General features: G+C 36.1%; 1 protein-coding gene across 1 annotated transcript; it reads right to left on the bottom strand.

Moving 5' to 3' along the window:
• Positions 1–10,036: 10,036 nt before the first annotated feature.
• LOC117316089 lies at positions 10,037–13,153 on the bottom strand. Its single transcript, XM_033870581.1, has 2 exons — positions 13,002–13,153; positions 10,037–12,368 (listed from the first exon to the last, which is right to left on the bottom strand). The coding sequence occupies exons 1-2, from the start codon at positions 13,122–13,124 to the stop codon at positions 11,079–11,081; spliced, it is 1,413 nt and encodes a 470-aa protein (XP_033726472.1). The 5' UTR covers positions 13,125–13,153; the 3' UTR covers positions 10,037–11,078.
• Positions 13,154–20,245: the final 7,092 nt, after the last annotated feature.

Consider the following 20,245-nt stretch of genomic DNA (forward strand, 5'->3'; position numbering starts at 1 on the left):
AATTACAGCAAAACATGTAAAGGAACCATTAGTATTTTTTTTGAAGTCATATTCTAATGACGGTAGTGGATGGAAAAGGCATGACAACTTAAAATGGAAAAATAATATATTTCGTACATATAGGTACCCATATCCTTATTGATTGATTAAATATTGGTACGGACTGCAGAAATAAAGACAACAGTGGTTAGTACCTTCAAGCATGAATTTTGTAGTGGATACTGAATATGCCAAATCGCATTCGGCTTCCATCAGTTGTGTACCTGGAATCGGTCAGAAGTCCGAATTGCAGCACTAGTGGTGACTGAAATGTCAGACTTCCTGCAGATGAACGCGATGGTGTGGGTGGTCGTGTGTGCTAATTGTAGTTTCTGGGCCTCTGATCTTACCAGCTTGACTCTTCTCATCCTCAGTAATATCACATGTAGGCAGATAAACCTGCCTTCAGGTAACACTTGCAGATGTCTTTGTAGCACAATGCAGGACGTTCCGTTGGTCTAGTGTTAGTTGTAAACGCTCTTTTCGACAGAAATAACTCGGCCGGTGAAACAAAATTGCCATGTTTGCCTCGGCTAGTATGTCTGGTTTTGTAATGTGATTTTGCAGAGAGAATTATTTAAGGCAGCACTCATGGAATGTATGTCGTCTTGTTGAGAGTATAGGGTCCATACTTCGCTTCCATAGAGGAGAGTACTTATAACGTAGTTTTTACCTTTGTGTTGGTCATCAGCTTGGTGGTTTCTCGCACTCTCTTCGTCAGACGGACTATATGTGTTCCTGCCTTGTCGATCCTCTCACAGCCCTACAAGTAGTGTGTTAAAATGGTGCGTGCTGACTCCATTGCAGAATTTGTAAGACTAAATTTAAGATTAATGATTCTTCTTCTCACACCACATCTTTCTTTTATTTAATGATACCTTCAAACTGTCTCAATGTTCGTCCTTAGTTGAGAGTTCGGCCCAGTGAGGAAGGCTTTGACTTCTGTCCCTTTGCCAATGCATACTGGGGTCTCCAAAATTGTAGCAATTGCTCATGCTTAACGCTCTGCAATTTGGGGAGTGGCACGACTGTTACTGTAATCTTTATGTATTTTACAACAATTGCGAAACAAGTTACATCAACTTACATATTCATCACGCTTATTGGCCCGGATTGAATCGTGCAATGGTCTTACTGTGGGAGGAAACCGGAGGAACCGGTGAAACCCCACGTGGTCAGGGAATCCGACTGGTAAGCCCGTTATCAGTATAATGTGACCGGTTGTTTGTTCTGCTTATATTTAGTGTCTTTGGCAGTATGCTTCAGTGAAGTAGCGCTATAAAGTCGTATATCAGTTTTGCAAGGAGACGATCACTCCACACGCACTCTGCGAGAGTCCGATTCCCGACCATTTGGGTTTTCACCGGGTTCTCCGGTTTCACCACGGAGTAAAAATGTCATGTGCTAAAACGTCACTCTGACCTATATTATGTCCTTTTTGACCTAAGAAAATGTTCAGGAGATTTATTTGGAATAGTAACACTGACACCATTCCTTTTTGAATATTGTGGATATGTCAAACGTTCGGTGTCTAGAGTTCGTTCCGACTTAATTCATCATCTATGCATTCATGGCATTTGGTTTGTAGAAATCATGTAAAGGTTTTAACTAGTCTTATCTCTGTGTCCTTGAAAGTAGATAAATGTCATTTGTAAACAATACTTATATGGTATGTTATGAGACATATGAAATAATACTTGTTTCTTGGCATGGATGCCATTTATTGGGTTAAACATCCTAACATTCGCATGAAAACTGTCCACGCTGGATGGGGCCACTGACGGACGCCTTTATAGTGCAATCATACTGAAATGATGGGGTTACTGACGGGCGCTTTTATATTGTCATAACACTGAAATGATGGGGCCACTGACGGACGCCTTTATAGTGCAATCACACTGAAATGATGGGGTCACTGACGGACGCTTTTTATAGTGCAATCACACTGAAATGATGGGACCACTGACGGACGCTTTTATAGTGTCATCATACTGAAATGATGGGGCCACTGACGGATTCCTTTATAGTGTCATCACACTGAAATGGTGGGGCCACTGACGGACGCTTTTATAGTGCAATCACACTGAAAGTGTGTCAATGGAATATATCTAATCTTTTCCGATGCCGACAGCAAAATAGAAACGGATATTCCAGGAACTACGGAGTGGAAGGAGATAGAAACATGCATGGGATATGACGACCATAAGGACCAGCAGAAAGATTATGACAGTGTTTTTGTGTATACGTTTGCTGTCGGCGTCGGAGAAAGTTAGCGTGAATTAGAAACTCTTACATCAATACATGGATGTATATCTAAATATGTACCCCGTCCCCCTCTCTCTCTCTCTCTGCTGAAACTATTTAAATTTGTAAATATGCCATCTTGTTGTTATGTTTATGTAAAATTGTATCGGGGAAAGGGCTTTATATAAGTTGTATTAATTGTGCCAAATCCCTTTGTAAAGTTAGTTACAATAAAAATATGTTTAAATCAAACACTGAAAGGTCGCATTATCGAGACACGTCATCCTATCAGGGCATATAATATTGACGACATATTGGTCCTTCCCCCATCTTAAATGCTTAACGTCAAGTAGACGTATTCAGTTCTTTATCAACAGACTTAGATCTATCTCGGTCCAAGGACAGAGACTTAGCCTACCTTGCTTGGGTGGATACTTAACTATTTATGCCAAAAGCGAGGTTTTGCAAAATCGGTCCCTAAGAAAGAAAAAGGTTGCTGAAAGGAAATTACAGATCCCGAATGACACAGCAATGCTGCTTCGGTCACTTTCTTGTCCTCTATCATATATCACGAAAGCAAATTCTCAATTCCTCGAGGGGTTCCCACATTGATCGACTTTTACCAACATTTAGTGCATACCCCAGCTTGGTAGCTGAATACGCTATTGTAACCTACATTATTATCACGGACGTCTTAATAGCTAGCAGGTGACAAATCAACCCAACATTTTATTATCAAATCGAAAGTTTTAATAGAATTCTTGATTCAAATCACTTATAAGAAAAATCATCTACACTGCACCAACAAAATGTTCTTAAAGGAATAATTGAACTTTCTATGTAAATTGTGATTACAAAATTCTGCAAAACACAAATTCTATTTATTGGTACATGCGCGTAGAGTATATTATCTACTGTAGATCATTTATATTCAACGTGGAATTTATTTTTAATACGCGCAATTGGGAATTAAGATCCTTCGCGATTATTTATAAGAACATAATACATTTGGATGGCGACCAAACTATTGTTTACTGATAAAGGTGACTGACAACTTGTCATTCGCAATTGTCCAGTTATTTCTAGATCATTAATGCAAAATCATATATTCGCGAATATGTCTGAAGAGTTAAGTTCGTAAAATAAGGTATTCCCAAAATCTAAGTGATTTACAGTACTTTGCGCTTCGTAACTACTTGGTTAATTCTTGAACTCACCTTTACGGGTAGTTTTGTATGTCGGTCTTTTCCGATCTCGTGCCATATATGCTGTTGGTCATTTGTAGTTATACTCAGCAAATGTTCCCATTGTTATTAATTCGTTGCGTAATGAGAGTGATAAGACAATTGATATATTGAGGATATTTAACGGGTTTCTGTAGATTATAACATATATTTCACCAGTATGGTAAACTATTTTACACGGGCGTGAAGCACGAGTAATTAAATTCATACAATGTATATATATTCTGTCGGAAATTTTTTTTCTCTTTTTTTCCCCCTCCAATTTCACTTCTTCTTTCTTCAGCTTCAATTCTAGGATGATGTCGCTTTTTTGTTTTTATTATTGTAGAATCGTTTTTCTCTATTAAAATGTTGTAATGGCTGCTAAGAAAACAGATTGATATGATTTTGACTACTTGTTTCTGGATCCCTGTTCATTGTTTAAAATATCAGTCACATTTTGTATTACAACTTAATGTTTATGAAATAAAAAACGGTTTATTATCTCACCTTATCAATGTCTATAAACCAAAATACAACAGCCGATAGAACCTGTCAAAGTAATTCAAACAAACAAAACTGTTATTGGTGTTGTCTATCAACAATGTTTTACACTGATTGTACGACACTGAATAAGAGAGTTGTATGTTCATGTTGATTTTTGGTGGTTTCTATCTTCATGTTCTTAGTTTAATAGTTAGTTTTCTTGCTAATCTTCTACACTATTTTGTTAGCAAATCGTGATGTACTACGAGGGCTGATTGAAAAGTTATGAGCCTCGTATTGAAGTTGGTACTCAAGGATGTTCTGTTAAGTCCTACTATTCTCTGACTATATAGGGCCGTGTACCCAAGGACTGGTCTCATTTGGTTAGTTTATATCGACGAGGTAGCGCTCTACAGTAAACAAGACAAGCGGCTTTTGCAAACTTGACAAAATCGGTTAGGGTTAGGATTAGGATGAAAAAGTCATTTCCATTCATTGCCATTCGCGATTGTGGTTTTAAATTGATTGAGCATCCGCCTTATTCACCTGATCTCGCTTCTTCAGACTTTCATCCATTTGCAAAACTGAAAACAGCTATTTCAGGCACCCTTACCCTAACCCTAACATGCAGTTGATAACTTTCTGAACAGCCAAGAAAAGGAGTTCTATAAAAAGTGGCATTGAGGCCCTTGAATACCGCTGGCAAAAGTGAATAGATACTGAAGGGGATTATGCTGAAAAATTAATGCAATATGTCCGGCAAAATTCAAATCCTTCAATACGAGGCTCGCAAGTTATAAAACAGCCCCCGTATCTTGCTTTGTATACAGGATTACCTGCGTGGTACAAAAATGAAAAAAAAATCTCTTACAATACTACGCACACACTAAGGTGCAGTAGACCGTTGATAATTATGTGTGAACTCTTTTATATTGCTCATAATATCCTTTTAAACAAGACAGTCAAGATATACGCCATATCGAACCATCATGTACAGAGGATTTTACTAAAGCTGTTGTCAGTCGTGTATGTAGTTTAAAGGCATATACACTTTGTTTAGGGTATACAATGTAATGAGCTATTATAAGTTATTTTTGGCTGGGCATAAAGCTTCATTTGTGTGTGACGTTTAGTTTAAGTATATCCTCTGCAATATCTCCGATCACCAATCTTGAAAAATCTTCTAGAATGTGCATCGGACTGTGTTTCAATCAATTTTTATTCAGTCCTGTACAATGCGACTTTTTTGTACCAAAGAATTGCTGGAATATTTAGAATGGGACCACGTGATAATACAATCGTATTGTACTTGTTATGAGAGCTTGCTATTGTGTAATACATCTTGATTAGTATATCATTTATAAAATGGAACATATGTCTATATTGGAACTATAGGTATATAATGTCCTCTCTGGCAGATAAAAATGGTCGTGTTTGTTGTGGTAAGGTCAGAGGGACAAGAGGAGATATGGGCTGCCATTTAACAGGCCTCCTCTATAGTAAAGGTAATGCTAGTTTTACCTAATTAAGTAAACGACATTTCTTGGCAAGATACATCAATTGCGTATCGGTGAAAAGTAGTTATGAAATTTCCTTTGCTTTAAATACCAGCATTTATCTCATTCTTATTCTATATGGAAAATCACTTGCTGTGTAAAATGAAACATTCACTGTGTATCAATGTTCGAATTTGATGGATTTAAAAGTTTGTATAGGGAATATTGACAATTGATATAACGCATAAAGATGAAATATTAGATACTTATAGTAATCATTTTTTGATATCTAAACCACTAAATAAACGATCCGTGAATGTTTCATGATATATAGTATGTTATAAAGAAACACGAGTCCCTGACTGCCAGGTTGGCACTGAGACAGGCCTAAAGCGAAAAGACCTTTGAAATATAACTCCAACGAAGTGATTTTGTGGTAGGGATGAATTTTATGTATTTTCTTTGTAGTTTATGCCATTTTTTTCGTGGTTAGACCATGCAACAATAATATAACAATAATACATACAACGATAATCTTTGTATTTATATTTGTGGTTCCATAGAAACCACGAAAATCACGAAGTTTATACAAAACGAACGTTTCATGTTAAACAGTAATATGCTTATCTGTTTTGTGGAGACGAGATTATAGTATACTATGAAGTACGACAGATGCAACAAAACCTTGTTATATAAATACCACTGTTCATCGAAACATATTTGTGTTAAAATGGTGTAGAATGTGATGATATAACAAAACGTGCTCATTAAGAAATTATTTATATGTGAGATCTGTTGAGGTTTTTTTTTACATTTTCTTGCCAGAATATAAGCTTTAAGGACCCTTTTCATTCTAGTATTAATTCCTATAAGTGCTATTTACGTATACTTAGATATATTTACCTTTGACCCTGTGCATAAAAAACGCAATGCATATATGTATTTCATCAGGTGGCCACTATCATGATGCTATGATAAAATTAAGTTGAACTACTGTAGAATTCTAATATTCGCGGCGGTGGATTTAATTGATCTATTCGCGGTCATTATATGTAGAACAAAAATAAATATCCAGAAACAATTTATACAAAATCATATAACTTTATAACAGTGCTTCCTGAAAAATGTTTACAACGCGGTGTCCCGCGAATTTAATACCCATAATTCAATTCCGACAGGGTCAATTTAACAACTAAATAATAATCATATATCGGAGATATAAAAAAAGAGAGAGAAAAAAAATGAAAACTTAAAAAAAAACAAAAAACAAAAAAACCAAAAAAAACAACAACAATAGCACTGATCCCATGATTCAATATTATCAAGTAAAAGCCCAACGCGTAGTAGACATTTGTATAGCTGCGGCATTGTACTACGTCATATGACAGGTGTTTATGTTATTAGTTATACATATATAGGAATTACATTTGTCACAGTGCCAAACTATCTATATATACATGTACAGATATCTGTGTTGATGAAGCGTATCTGATTTCAAATATCGATTGATGAAAATATCATTTAAGTTATGTTAATGGAACTCTGTTTCTATTAATTCTCGTTCACGCGTCCATAACAACAACAACCGTAGCAACACACCTACGTATCTATGTACAAATGCACAGAAAAGCTATGGGACTTTGGAACGCGATGAAGACCGAACGCATTTATGAAAGTAACGACAAGAGTGAGACAGTTATTGAGTTGGCAGATTAAAAAGTTCCTCCATGATAGATGTTCTTGAATCAGGCATTTAATGAAATAAACTCCATAAACCGTTCCAAATGGCGCTATGTGAGCGAAAAATATCTGATAGGGCACGTGTTGGTTTTAAAAATTCTTTATACAAGGAAACATCTAATCAAAACTGGAAGACAACCACACAACTCTAATCGCGGAAATAAGTTGAAGGTGCCTCTCACATGCATATAAATACTAAGGTCCCGGGAATTCCGAGAAATATACAAGACATTTCATTTGCATACACCTGGAGCTTCCAAAAATTATGCAATGCATTTTCATCATCCTTTGTAATTTGTAAAATTTGTTTAGCCAAAAAATACGACATTAAATAGAACCAAATTTACCTGACATGATGCGTCATTAACAGGCAAGGTCATCAAGCACGCCCCTTTAACCAGAGTTGTACTTATTTGAAATACAACGTAGTTACATGTGATGGTGTATATGATAAGAAGTTGACTAAACCGCATTTGAATGTACACAATACAAACTTTCAGGCGTGCGTGCGGCCATTTTGTTGTTATAATACGAAATCATAAATGACAAAAATAGCCAACGGAAAAAATGTATATATTAATGTGAGCGGTTATAGTTTATAAACGGTATGACTTCATCAAAAAGATATACCATCTTTAATTGTGTAAATATAACATTAGCTTGCAGGATTCCGTTGTTGAATGTGGTGTAACCAATGTCATACCAGGACAGGTGTCAACAACAATACAAAATAAAGCAATCTGCACAAAAGGCGGTGGCGGCAGCGGTGGCGGTTGAGGTGGCGGCGGCGGTGGCGAGGTGGTGGTGGAGGTGGTGGCGGAGGTGGTGGCGTTGGCGGCGGCGATGGTGGCGGAGGTGGCGGCGGTGGTGGCGGCGGTGGAGGTGGCGGTGGCGGTTGGTTGAGGTGGAGGTGGAGGTGGCGGCGGCGGCGGCGGCGGCGGCGGTGGTGGTACATTCTGTGTGGCATTTCCTATATATCGTTAGTAAACCGAATTGTGGTACAGGATACTATACTACAATTCACAGTGGTTCACTCAGTGAAGGAATTTTACTATACTAGAATTTACAGTTCTTCGGTCAGTGCAGGAATACTGCGGCATGTGTTCTAGATAAAACATGGCTAACAGCTAATTCCGGTATCGCTAGGCCTAGGGCGTTTTTTTAAAAAGTCATATAACACACCACGACAAAAAAATAAAAATGAAAAATTTACAAACGTCATCAGGGGTTTTGAATTTTATGAAATAAAAAGTCACGACAGCATTTTTTTTATCAAAAAACTTGGTGGGGGAATTTATATTATTTTTATGTTGATGTCAATTCTTAACATTATTATATTAACAAACGTTGATATACTATCTTTCTTTGTATACATGATAATTTGCATGCCACAAAAGTTTAAATGTATATACATTGTATACTGCAGTACAACTCAGACCGTCAACATTCTTTCCATTGTTGATTGTTTGAAAACTCCTTTGTATTGCTTAAAAAATCATTTAAATCAGATGATCCCCCTCATCCCAAAAGGGGCGAATGATCATTTTTCTCTTTCCCTGTTTTCCAATCGTAGTGTGAACCAAATCAAAACGTATGTAAACAACAACACGTGGACGGCGGACGACTGTTGTGATAAGGCTACAGCAGACGCTTTACACCTTACGATGTTTATTTCATACAAAATATAATTTCCAATTAGCTTGTCAAAAAGAACACCAAACACCCAGTTTACTCTGATAATTAATACTTATTTTAATTTCTTTTGCGAATAATAGTGATATTTAACATTCAAACGTTCCGGGTCAGGTCATAGTGACGTCACCCTATTGAGAACAAGAGCACGTTCAAAGAGCACATGTAGCTTGTCTTTTCCCTAGGGTGAGATAAGAAAATCTCACGCCGGTAAAACTGCGGATATCCCTGTCCAAGGTAAGAGAAAACACGATCCTCATGTAAAGATAGGCACAGAGGACTTTTCCCACAATAAAAGACTTTCGTTATACACAATCATATTGTAAAATCAATCCCTGGGGGTCTTTTCACACTCCTAGTGAGTCTGGACTTCGCTTCTTGGTTAAATATTTGAAGGATCACCCAATAACCATATATAGCCTTGTTCGACATCAACAAATAAAGCTACTAGCGAATTGAACGTGAACATCGTTTAGACGTTTGGTCAAATCCGTCCAGGTGAACGAAATAGGTCATCTGGGCTTCTTGTTTGTGTTTCGTTATACTTTTTAGCCGTCTGCTCTGCGCCACACGTAAGTATGTCATATATATGTCTATGCTTATATTGGTTGAATGCAACCAGATGAGCAATATATGCCCTCTGGGGATCTTTTGTGTTTCGTTAAATGTTATATATCATATATATTTGTATGATTGTAATGCTCAACTGCCAGCTTGTCACTTGACGTCAGAACAATTCAGTGTTGTAGGGTCCAATCAAAATTAAGAAAAGCATATCCTGGCAAAATGATCTAGGATATTAAATGAACTATTTTCAATTTCGTGGTAACGAACAAAAGTAGCACAGAAATATCCTCAAAAACCGTATTTTTTATACACTATGGACACTTTATGTTAACGGTAAGTTTTTTGTCATCCATGTAGTATAGGCTTCTGGAAACAATGTCATATTATTCTAGTATGTAGGTTGAATTGATGGCTTTTACAAGCTACATTATTGTATTTCATTTTTCTAAACATTGACCTGTTTTGAAGGTCCCTCTGTCAATCATGTAATAAATGTACGCGCAAAATATCAATGAGTTGATATGAATTAGCAACAATAAAACATACAAAGTGAATCTAGTATAAACTTTATTATTCAGAACGATACAGCAATTTGGTACAGTTAGTACAATGTATATATATAAAAGGAAGGAACAATGAAAAGTACCTGCACGTGAGAGGCTTCGAACTTGCGACCTCTCGCTCTTAAGGCAAACCTTCTACCTACTAAGCTGAAGGGAAATTGCCAATAGGCTAAGCCAATAAGGTGATATATACTATCTTCTTTTACATAAAAATGTACATACATGGTTGTTTCTCATTGCGTTGCTTTGAAACAAAATCAGTAAAATCATAAACTAAGTCTACATCAATTTGGAAGGGAATATATGGGAGCTTATACCTACACCACACATGTTTATACTCCAAGTTTAACTCAGAAATCAAAGGTGATTAGATATTTGTCTATATTTCTACAGTTACGGTCACCAAAATAAGCTCCATCTTCGACAAAGAGTAATTATAGTAGAATGAAAACAAGAGTTTACAAAAGTAAATTTTGATACAACACCAAACATAACAAACGTACGCGTTTAACATCCTGCAAAAGTTTGATCTTCTCTTTTGTTCTATAAATTGAAAATGAATAAATAATTGATTATTTATTATCAATCAACTTTCAGTTTTTCTAAACGTTCACTTGAGCATGGTGTTATTAATGTCTTGTATTTGTTGATATATCACATTTAAACAAAGGCATACTTTATAAGTTCAACATCTTGATTCTTATAACAATAGATAAAATAATCATTATGATAATGAAAATGATAATAAAAAATAAAAACAGTGTTAGAATTAAGGTGTTGAATGAAGCAGTAAAATTAATTGAAAAGTAAATTACTTTACCCTTTTTTGCACCGGAAAAATTCAAGTTTTACATCAACTTCATATCAACACGGGGCTGCTTTCCAAGATGATAATGATATCGCGAAACTATCAACAAGAACTTCTGATTATCATTTAGTTTTAAAATATCGGTCAATGTATTGCCAATGATATTAGTTGGCTTTGGACAGCAACACGATATTGACAACTAGTCTATCCAATGTCACTTTTACCAGTCGACGAATCCCATCTCGTGCAGCCAGGCATTTGGGTCAGAAACGGAAACCGTAGAATTATTTTGGATAGCACGAAGCAATTCCAAGCGTTTCCTGAACCCAGCTTTCTTTTGCTGTTCTTCTGTGTTAATCATAAGCTTGACAAAGTCTTGTTCAGTGTTTCGAACTCCTTGCAAGTCGTTGCTAGTTTTAACAGTTTTTGAAATCAACGAGATGACTTCCTCCAGTAAAGACACAAAGGCCCTTTTGATGGCAAGTTGCATCGCGTCTGCCGGTACATTTTCTTGCATGCCAAATTCATATTTTGCTTTGAGGCCTTCGTACGTTCTTGTCACCTTTACCATTCTTTCTTCTATCCTAAATGGGTCGTTCCTGTGCATGTGCCAGATACACTTCTGATGACAAACTGTGCAGTTTCCATTGGCCATAGCTGAACAGCGAATTTTTTCTTTGTTATCCGGAATTTGACAGGGATAGTGGCAAGTGGTATGACACAATATGCAGTTGGTAACATGTGTGCCGGGATCCAGTGGAATTTTCTCTTGTTGGTAAATTTCCTCCTCGAATGAAAACGATTTATTTAGTTCTATGTCTACAGCAAACTTTTTCAAGGTATCTTTGTCAGCCTTCACCGTCGCAAGATCCATAAGTTTGACGTCAATCTCCAAGCGATTTCCCTGTAAATGGGTCATGATCTCTTCTTGTCCAACTGGTTTTGTGTCTGGTCTTGGTGTAATAGGGTTGTTCTCGAGTACTCGACTGGGTTTCATGTTCGGAAGATGCTCTAAAAACTCTTCATATCCTCTGGATCTGAATTGCCATAAGGTCTTACCCAATTGAGCGTCGTTAGAGTACGGAGGGAAGAGTGTTGAACTGTTAAAGACAAAGCGATGTTGTGTTGGAACACCAACTGATGAGAGGATGGATAACACGGATGGTTCCTTTCCATCAGCAAACGTTAGCATAGGGATGATATTCTCCAGCATGTTGACACCACAAATTGACATTATGCTGTTAAATATGTCCTGTAAAATCACGTCTATACCCTTATACTGGACGGGATTGGCTGGTATGACGAGGCATACGGCGTCGATTCCACGATTCAAACCCTTAGGACCTCTGGCGGATAAGAAACCTTTGAGGTGTTTCAGCAGATCCTGGTTACTTTCGGTTGATCCTGATTCGTCATTAAAGCTTGGGGTGTCGACTATGTTCAAAATGAAATCAGCATGCTCCATTATGGGATGTACTTTGTAGCAAGTGATCCACTCGGTGTGTGACCCCTAAAAAAACCATATTGAAAACCATTGAATTTGAAGAGGTATCAATTACTGAAAGTTAGTTTCATAAGATTTTATGAAAAAAGTCTTTGAAGTTTGTCTTTTTTGCGAGAAATGAAAACATATTTAAGATACTTTTTTATCACTTATCTCGGAGAAATAGCATTTTGAAAGGTTTTAAAGTCAAAATGCAGAGGGCAAAATCAAACGGAGGCAGTCATTTTGTTGCGCCCTATACGAATTAAGGCATAAAGTCGTCATCCATATTTTTATTACTGACTGGAGCCAATGAAAAACGTTCCAAAGTATACATTACCGAAGTGGCAAAAAATAGTCCAAGGAGATATTCACTTGATAACAGATCGATGATGTGATAAAAATGCAATGCGTTTCGTAGCGGAATGAGTTCAACAGGAAATTATTATCACGCGCCAAAAACAATATACATGTGATCTGACTGATATGGAGACTCCTGTAAAAATATTAGGAGACTAAGACCAGGTGTTTCAGAAGGAAAAGTATGCTACATCATGAGCAATGACCGCCGCCAAGAGTGATTTTCATTTCAAAGTAAGATAAAACTTTAAACTTTTGATACAAATCTTATCAGCTTTTTACCATGACATGTTTGCATACCTTGCTGGTAGGGGTTTCATCAGTGATTGTGAATCTGAAGTTGTCTTCCCAATTCACTCCCAGACTATGGTTGACAAGTCCTTCTGTAAGGGTAGTTTTCCCAGCCTCCCTTGGTCCAACCATCAGTATTGTTTTCTCTCGAAGACACGTTGAAGTCCCTTGAAAAATGGCAACACAAAATATGATTAGGCTGCTAAATTTACACTATGTTTCATGGAAACAACATGCCATTGTGATATCAGAAAACATTTATTGTCAGGTTTATGAGTAAACTATTTGGTGATGACCATTTTTGTCGCTGTTCTGAAACTAGAGAATGTGTTACTTTTAAGGCTTTTTTGTTGGATATATTTTGCGCTAGCATAATATTTTACAAGAGAAATGTTATTTCATTTACCTCTATAGGTGTTAGTACTTGATAATACGTATGTTAAGTGAATTGATTGATAATGTGATATTATCTTATTCAAATTCAATATTGATTGTTCAGACTATAGTATGCGATCTACCAAGACAATAACCTTAGTTGTTTGTTTGATATTTCTTTAATGGTTTTTGTTTATTCATTTACTGTGTTTATCACCCTATGAACAGCCAGGGTCATTTTAAAGGGGGGTATCTTGTAGTAGTTGGTGACTACATCACTCCTTGTTTGATAGAGATATGTTAATGCCACAACACTTAGTTTAGATAGGGAGCGATATTTGAATACAAACAACTGACCATCGTATTGAATATGACAATTTAATCTACCACGATTTACTCATTTCTCTTGAAGATGCTTCATCTCCGACAAGGATTGATTATTATCGATTGGAAACAAGAACAGGTGTTTGTAGATCTTTATACAAAACCAAGAGTAAGTAATGTTTTGTACATCTTCCACTTAACGTCCGATCTGTTAAGCGATCATTTTTAGGGCACTTTTGTTGTATTTGGTTGTGTTTTCCATTTTATGGTCACTTTCGGCAAAGTAGCATCTTTTTAGCGCAAATAACAGTTACAATATACAGTTACTAGTATTCTTGAACAAAATTTACCGAAAATGAATTTCCGTGTCTTGTTGACGTTGTCCTCCGATTCCCGTATTTCCAGAAGCGGAAGCCTGTGGACGCTTGGTGGACCATCACCTATCTTTCGGCAGACTTTTAGGAGAGTGTGCAGCTCTGAACATTTCGTTTTTATTTCCGCGCTCTTGCAGCCAAACTCACTACTGCTGCCGTCTGAATACACAGCTCTTGACTTGAACTCGTATCCGGAATCCGGTGAAAGTTCGCTAAAACGATGGGATGGCCGCCTATCTGCCGTAGAAATAACAGTCTTGTGCCATGAATTATCACCAGCTAACTTCATTCGAATCTCATAGTGGGTGACATCATCTCTCCCAACTCCGTCCCACTCTAGGCAGATATAGTCACTACCGACGTCAGTTGATCGTGGCTGACCAGGTCGCAAGGTAGGTTCGAATGATGACAGGATATATATAACATATTTCTAAAAAAAGAAAGGATATACAAGCCATGTAAGCTTTTTCTTCGAACACGCTTTATATAATTTATAAAATGAAGTTTTAAAGGACGGTTCAGTATAACATTACATAATGTTGAAATTGATATAACAGTTATTAATTGTTGTAAAAGTTCGATTATGAATAAAGACTTTAAAATATGAAGTAAACAACAAATATTACTAATAAGTAATACCATTCCTGAAATCAAAGATAAGCGGTTGCTGGGAAACAATTAGCGAAAATCAAGGTTAAGTAACATAGCATTAACCCGATTGTTTTAAATCAGTTTTCAAATATTGGAAAAAATAGCATTATAATCATGCTGATTATGTGAAAATCCAATCAAGATATTTTTGATAACTTGTTTCCAAAAACCTTTCATAAACTATCAAAAATGATCGGTATTATAACGGTAACACCGCTCAGAATGTTAAATAGCCAATTGACAGGTGATGGTCATCCTGAATTCATCCAGATAAGACCTAATCTCAAGTGACCTGGAAGTAACATGAAGAACCTTTTAGTAGATCTCGAGAAGTAGCGAGAGCAGTTATTGAATAGGACGTTATGACGTATGGAGAAACGACGAATAAAATTCAATTTAAAGGCATACTTTCTTATTATACATATGTATAAATTAATAAAGACTTATTTAATTACAGAGACAATAATTAAAAAGATGTCGAAAAGAGGGAGAGAGAGAGTGAGTGAGAAAAAGTTAATTATCCCGAGAATCAGAATGGAGGAAAACATGAAACCAGGAAACTGATTCTTTTCAAAAAGAATTATAAAATACTACAAACTACAATATATCCACACACATTTTGGTAATTCATCCGTCAAAGAAAGTAGCTGATTGTTACTTACCCGGAGGAAATGAAATGCGTTAAGCAGATGAATTTTGACTAAGAGCAGGTTATCCCGAATCTGGATATTCCGAACACGGTGAGCTAGATCCATGGTTAGAGAGATTCTCTATTACAGCTTTATTGTGCCTTTGGAAAGATAAAGAGTTTTTCAGAAAAAACATGTGATAAAGGGTATCACATACAATCCTCGTGTGTACTTTATTTCGTGGTTTGTGCTTATTTGGTGGGCACACATTTTCGGGGTTAGACCATGCAACAATAATATAGCATTAATACATACAACGATAATATTTGTATTTATATTCGTGGTTCCATAGAAACCACGAAAACCACGAAGTTTATACAAAACGAACGTTTCATGTTATACAGTAATATACTTGTCTGCTTTGTGGAGACGAGATTATAGCATACTATGAAGTACGACAGATGCAACAAAACCTTGTTATATAAATACCACTGTTCATCGAAACATATTTGTGTTAAAATGGTGTAGAATGTGATGATATAGCAGAACGTGCTCATTAAGAAATCATTTATATGTGAGATCTGTTGTGAGTTTTCTTATATTTTCTTGCCAGAATATAAGCCTTTAGTATTAATTCCTATAAGTGCTATGACTGAAGTGAATTATTGATATATACGTATAATTACATATATTTACCTTTGTCCCTGTGCATAAAAACGCAATGCATATATGTATTTCATCAGGTGGCCACTATCATGATGTTATGATAAAATTAAGTCGAAATACTGTAGAATTGCAAATATTCGCGGCGGTGGATTTAATTAATCTATTCGCGGTCATTAAATGTAGAACAATAATAAATATCCAGAAACAATTTATACAAAATCATATAACTACTTCCCGCAAAATGTTTACAACGCGGTGTCGCGCGAATTTAATACCCAGAATTCAATTCCGACATGGTCAATTTAACAACTATATAATTATCATATATCGGAGATATAAAAAAAGAGAGAAAAAAAATGAAAACTTTAAAAAAAAACAAAAAAACAACAATGTACAATATCACTGATGCCATGATTCAATATTATAAAGTAAAAGCCCAGCGCATTTGTATAGCTGCGGCATTGTACTACGTCATATGACAGGTGTTTATGTTATTAGTTATACATATATATAGGAATGACATTTATCAAAGTGCCAAAATATCTATAAATACATGCACTGCCTTTTTATCACTCTTTATAATTTTTAAAACGATGGTAGGTAAACAAGCAAGTCCCTTTAACTAGTGTTGTCCTTATTGGAAACACAACATAGTTACCTGTAACAACAAACTTTGCAACACAGCTACATGTATGAACAAATGCTCAGAAAAGCGATGGGACTTTGGAACACAGTACAGACGAAATGCATTTGCAATACAATACAATACCCAAACGCTTTCCTTTTCTAAAAGCAACGACAACAGTGGGAAAGTTTTCAGAGTTCGCAGGTTGAACAGTTCCTTCATTTTAGATGTTTTCGTTCTTTAAATTCAAACATACTTTTTTTCCCACAGGAATATCCAACAACTATTTTCCGCTTTGTATTTTTATAAATTAATGATAAAAATATTATAAGACACTCGATCATAGGTTAAGGCAGGATCGTCGCTCTAGTAAAAGTGAGAATCCTCTGAATGAGGCATTTATTGAAATAATCTCAATAAAACAATCAAAGGCAAAGCCAACTTGTGCTATTTGAGAATAAATGGGCATAAGTAAAATAATTCTGAGAGACCAGGTATTGGTATTCAAAAAAATCTTGATAATTTAATCATCTAAACAAAACCTGTAATTAGTTTAACCTACCTGCTCTGGACGACAACCACACCTCAACTCCAATCTTGGAAATGAGTTGAAGGTGTCTCTCACATGCATATAAATACTAAGGTCCCGGGAATTCCGAGAAATATACAAGGCATTTCATTTGCATAAACCTGGAGCTTCCAAAAATTATGCAATGCCTTTTCATCATCCTTTGTAATTTGTAAAATTTCTTTTGCCAAAAATACGACCTTTAATAGAACCAAATTTACCTGACATGATGCGCTATTAACAGGCAAGGTCACCAAGCACGCCCCTTTAACCAGAGTTGTACTTATTTGAAATACAACGTAGTTACATGTGATGGTGTATATGATAGGAAGTTGACTAAACTACCATTTGTTGCCTTTAAATGTACACGATGAAACATGTCAGGCGAGTGTGCGGCCATTTTGTTACTATAATACGAAATCATAAATGGTAAAAATGTCCAACGGAAAAAATATATATAAATGTGTGCGGCTATAGTTTATAAACGGTATGACTTCCTTAGAATGTATGTCTGATATATCTTCTTTAATTGTGTAAATACACCATCGATCCTCGGACTAGTGTATAGCATTAGCTTGCAGGATTCCGTTGTTGAATGTGGTGTAACCAATGTCATACCAAGACAGGTGTCAACAACAATACAAAATAAAACAATCTACACAAAAGGCGGTGGCGGTGGCGGTTGAGGTGGTGGTGGCGGCGGCGGCGGCGGCGGCGGCGGCGGCGGCGATGGCGGTGGCGGTGGAGGCGGCGGCGGTGGCGGTGGTGATGGTACATAGTGTGTGGCATTTCCTATATATCGTTAGTAAACAAAATTGCAATACATGAGACTATACTACAATTCACAGTGGTTCACTCAGTGAAGGAATTTTACTATACTAGAATTTACAGTTATTCCGTCAGTGCAGGAATACTGCGGCATGTGTTCTAGATAAAACATAGCTAACAGCTAATTCCGGTATCGCTAGGTCGAGGGCGTTTAAAAAGAAACATATAATACACCACGACAAAAAAAATGATGAATTTGTAAACGTCATCAGGGGTATCGAATTTTATGAAGTAAAAAGTCACGACAGCACGTTCAGCATTTTTTAAAAATCAAAAACCTTTGGATGTTCCTAGACATGGTTTTCATATGTGTTTAAACTGATTTAAAGAAAAGGGATTGATTCCTGTCTCAGCGTCTAATAATTGCAAAGATCTCTTTTAGATAATCTAGCATTACAGATATATTTTTGATTTCATTATTAGGAGGGGGAATCTATTTTATTTTTATGTGGATGTCAATCCTTAACATTATTTTATTAACAAATGGTGATATACTATCTTTCTTTGTATACATGTTAATTTGCATGCCACAATAATTTAGAGATATATATATATACATGATATATTCTACAGTACAACTCAGACCGTTAGGATTCTTTCCATTCTTGATTGTTTGAAAACTCTTTTATATTGCTTACATATTCATTTTAATCAGTCAAGCGTAACGTCATATCTAATCAACTGGATTTCATTAACAGGACTTTTTTGTTTTATAAAATAACTGTTATAGGTCGTATACGTAGTTTAAATAGCAACCAATCTCTATGCGTTGTGCAGAATAATCTATTAATAAAGCTTTCTGCGTGTAGTTTTAAAAACACATATTAACCTGTTCACTACAACTTTATAGAAGAAAGACTTCATGATCACTCGAATATTCAAAGTGTGTAATTGAGTGCGAATAAGATAAAATTGCACTTGTTATGAGAACTGACTATCCGTTTGCATGCCAGAATGGTTGATTGGAACAAAGGGTACATATTTATACATTACAACTATAGGTATGTATATGTTGTCTCTGGAAGATAAAATGGTCGTGTTTGTTGTAGAAAGGTCAGAGGGTCAAGAACAGATATTTAGCAGGCCTCCTCAATAGAAAGGGTTAAGGGGTTTTTATCTAATTAAGTAAACGAAATGTCTCGAGCAGGTACATTATTTGCGTATCCATGAAAAGTAGTAATTAATTTCCTTGTACTTTAAATACCAGTATTTTTCTTATTTTAATTCTATATTAATAATTCCATTCCTTGAAATTCACTAACTGCATAAAATATAAATCGCGATGTATTAATGTTCACAGTTGATGGATTTCAATAAATACAACGCATTAAGTTGAAAATCTAGATTAGTAGTTGATGAATTTGTTTTTACGAGATAGCATCAAAACCACTTAAGATACAATTTGTTATAAAGATGCATGAGGCTGCCAGATGGCAAAGCGAAAGGACACAATTGAAAAGTCCTTTAAAATACTACCTCTGGTGAAGGGATTTTGAAGTAGAGATGGATTTATGTATTTTCTTTGTTGATTAGTTATGTCATTTGTTAGTTCATCTTGTCAGAAGGACCAAGTTGAGCTTATGCCATACTGTGGCGTCCGACGTCCGTCCGTTCGTCCTTCAATCATTTAACGAAAACGACGTCTTCTTAATTACTGATTGGAATTTAAACTAATTTAACTTTAAAATCTTTAAGTGATAGGGATTTAGAAAGCTACGCCAGGGGAGGGGGTTTCAGGGGTCAACAATTTGACTATATTGCTTAAAACGGCGTCTTGAATTATTGAAAACGTTGAGATTCCCACCCCATAATCCTAAATGGCATTGCCGGGCAACAAACGACAAAAACAATCCTGATGTTAAAAATAGGCTTAGAAATCTTTCCCCACCCCCTAAGGAGTTAGCTCATTTAATATATTTTTGAAACCAATGAAATTCCCAACCCATAACCGTTTATAACAAAGCTATGCATTAAGAAGAGATAAACACAATGTTGATGTAAAAATAGGTCCTGTGGTCTTTTCCAAGCCCTAGGGACCTACTTTCTTGATGGTATTATTGTACCGTTGGGATACCCACCCAATAACAATATAAAACATTGCTAGGCATTCAAACATAACCACAACCATGTGAGAAGAATAGGCCTTGGGGTATTTCTCTACACCTAGAAAATTATTTAAAGGGTTATATATCTTTAGAACCGTTAATATCCCA

This window comes from Pecten maximus, chromosome 18 (genome assembly GCF_902652985.1).
Source record: "Pecten maximus chromosome 18, xPecMax1.1, whole genome shotgun sequence".
NCBI lineage: Eukaryota > Metazoa > Mollusca > Bivalvia > Pectinida > Pectinidae > Pecten > Pecten maximus.

Bases quoted from the DNA above. Each gene is read 5' to 3' on its own strand.
- LOC117316089 (XM_033870581.1), bottom strand. From the start codon at position 13,124: ATGGTTGGACCAAGGGAGGCTGGGAAAACTACCCTTACAGAAGGACTT. The intron at 12,369-13,001 runs GTATGCAAACAT...TGGTTTTTTTAG, and splicing joins ATGAAACCCCTACCAGCAAG to GGGTCACACACCGAGTGGAT.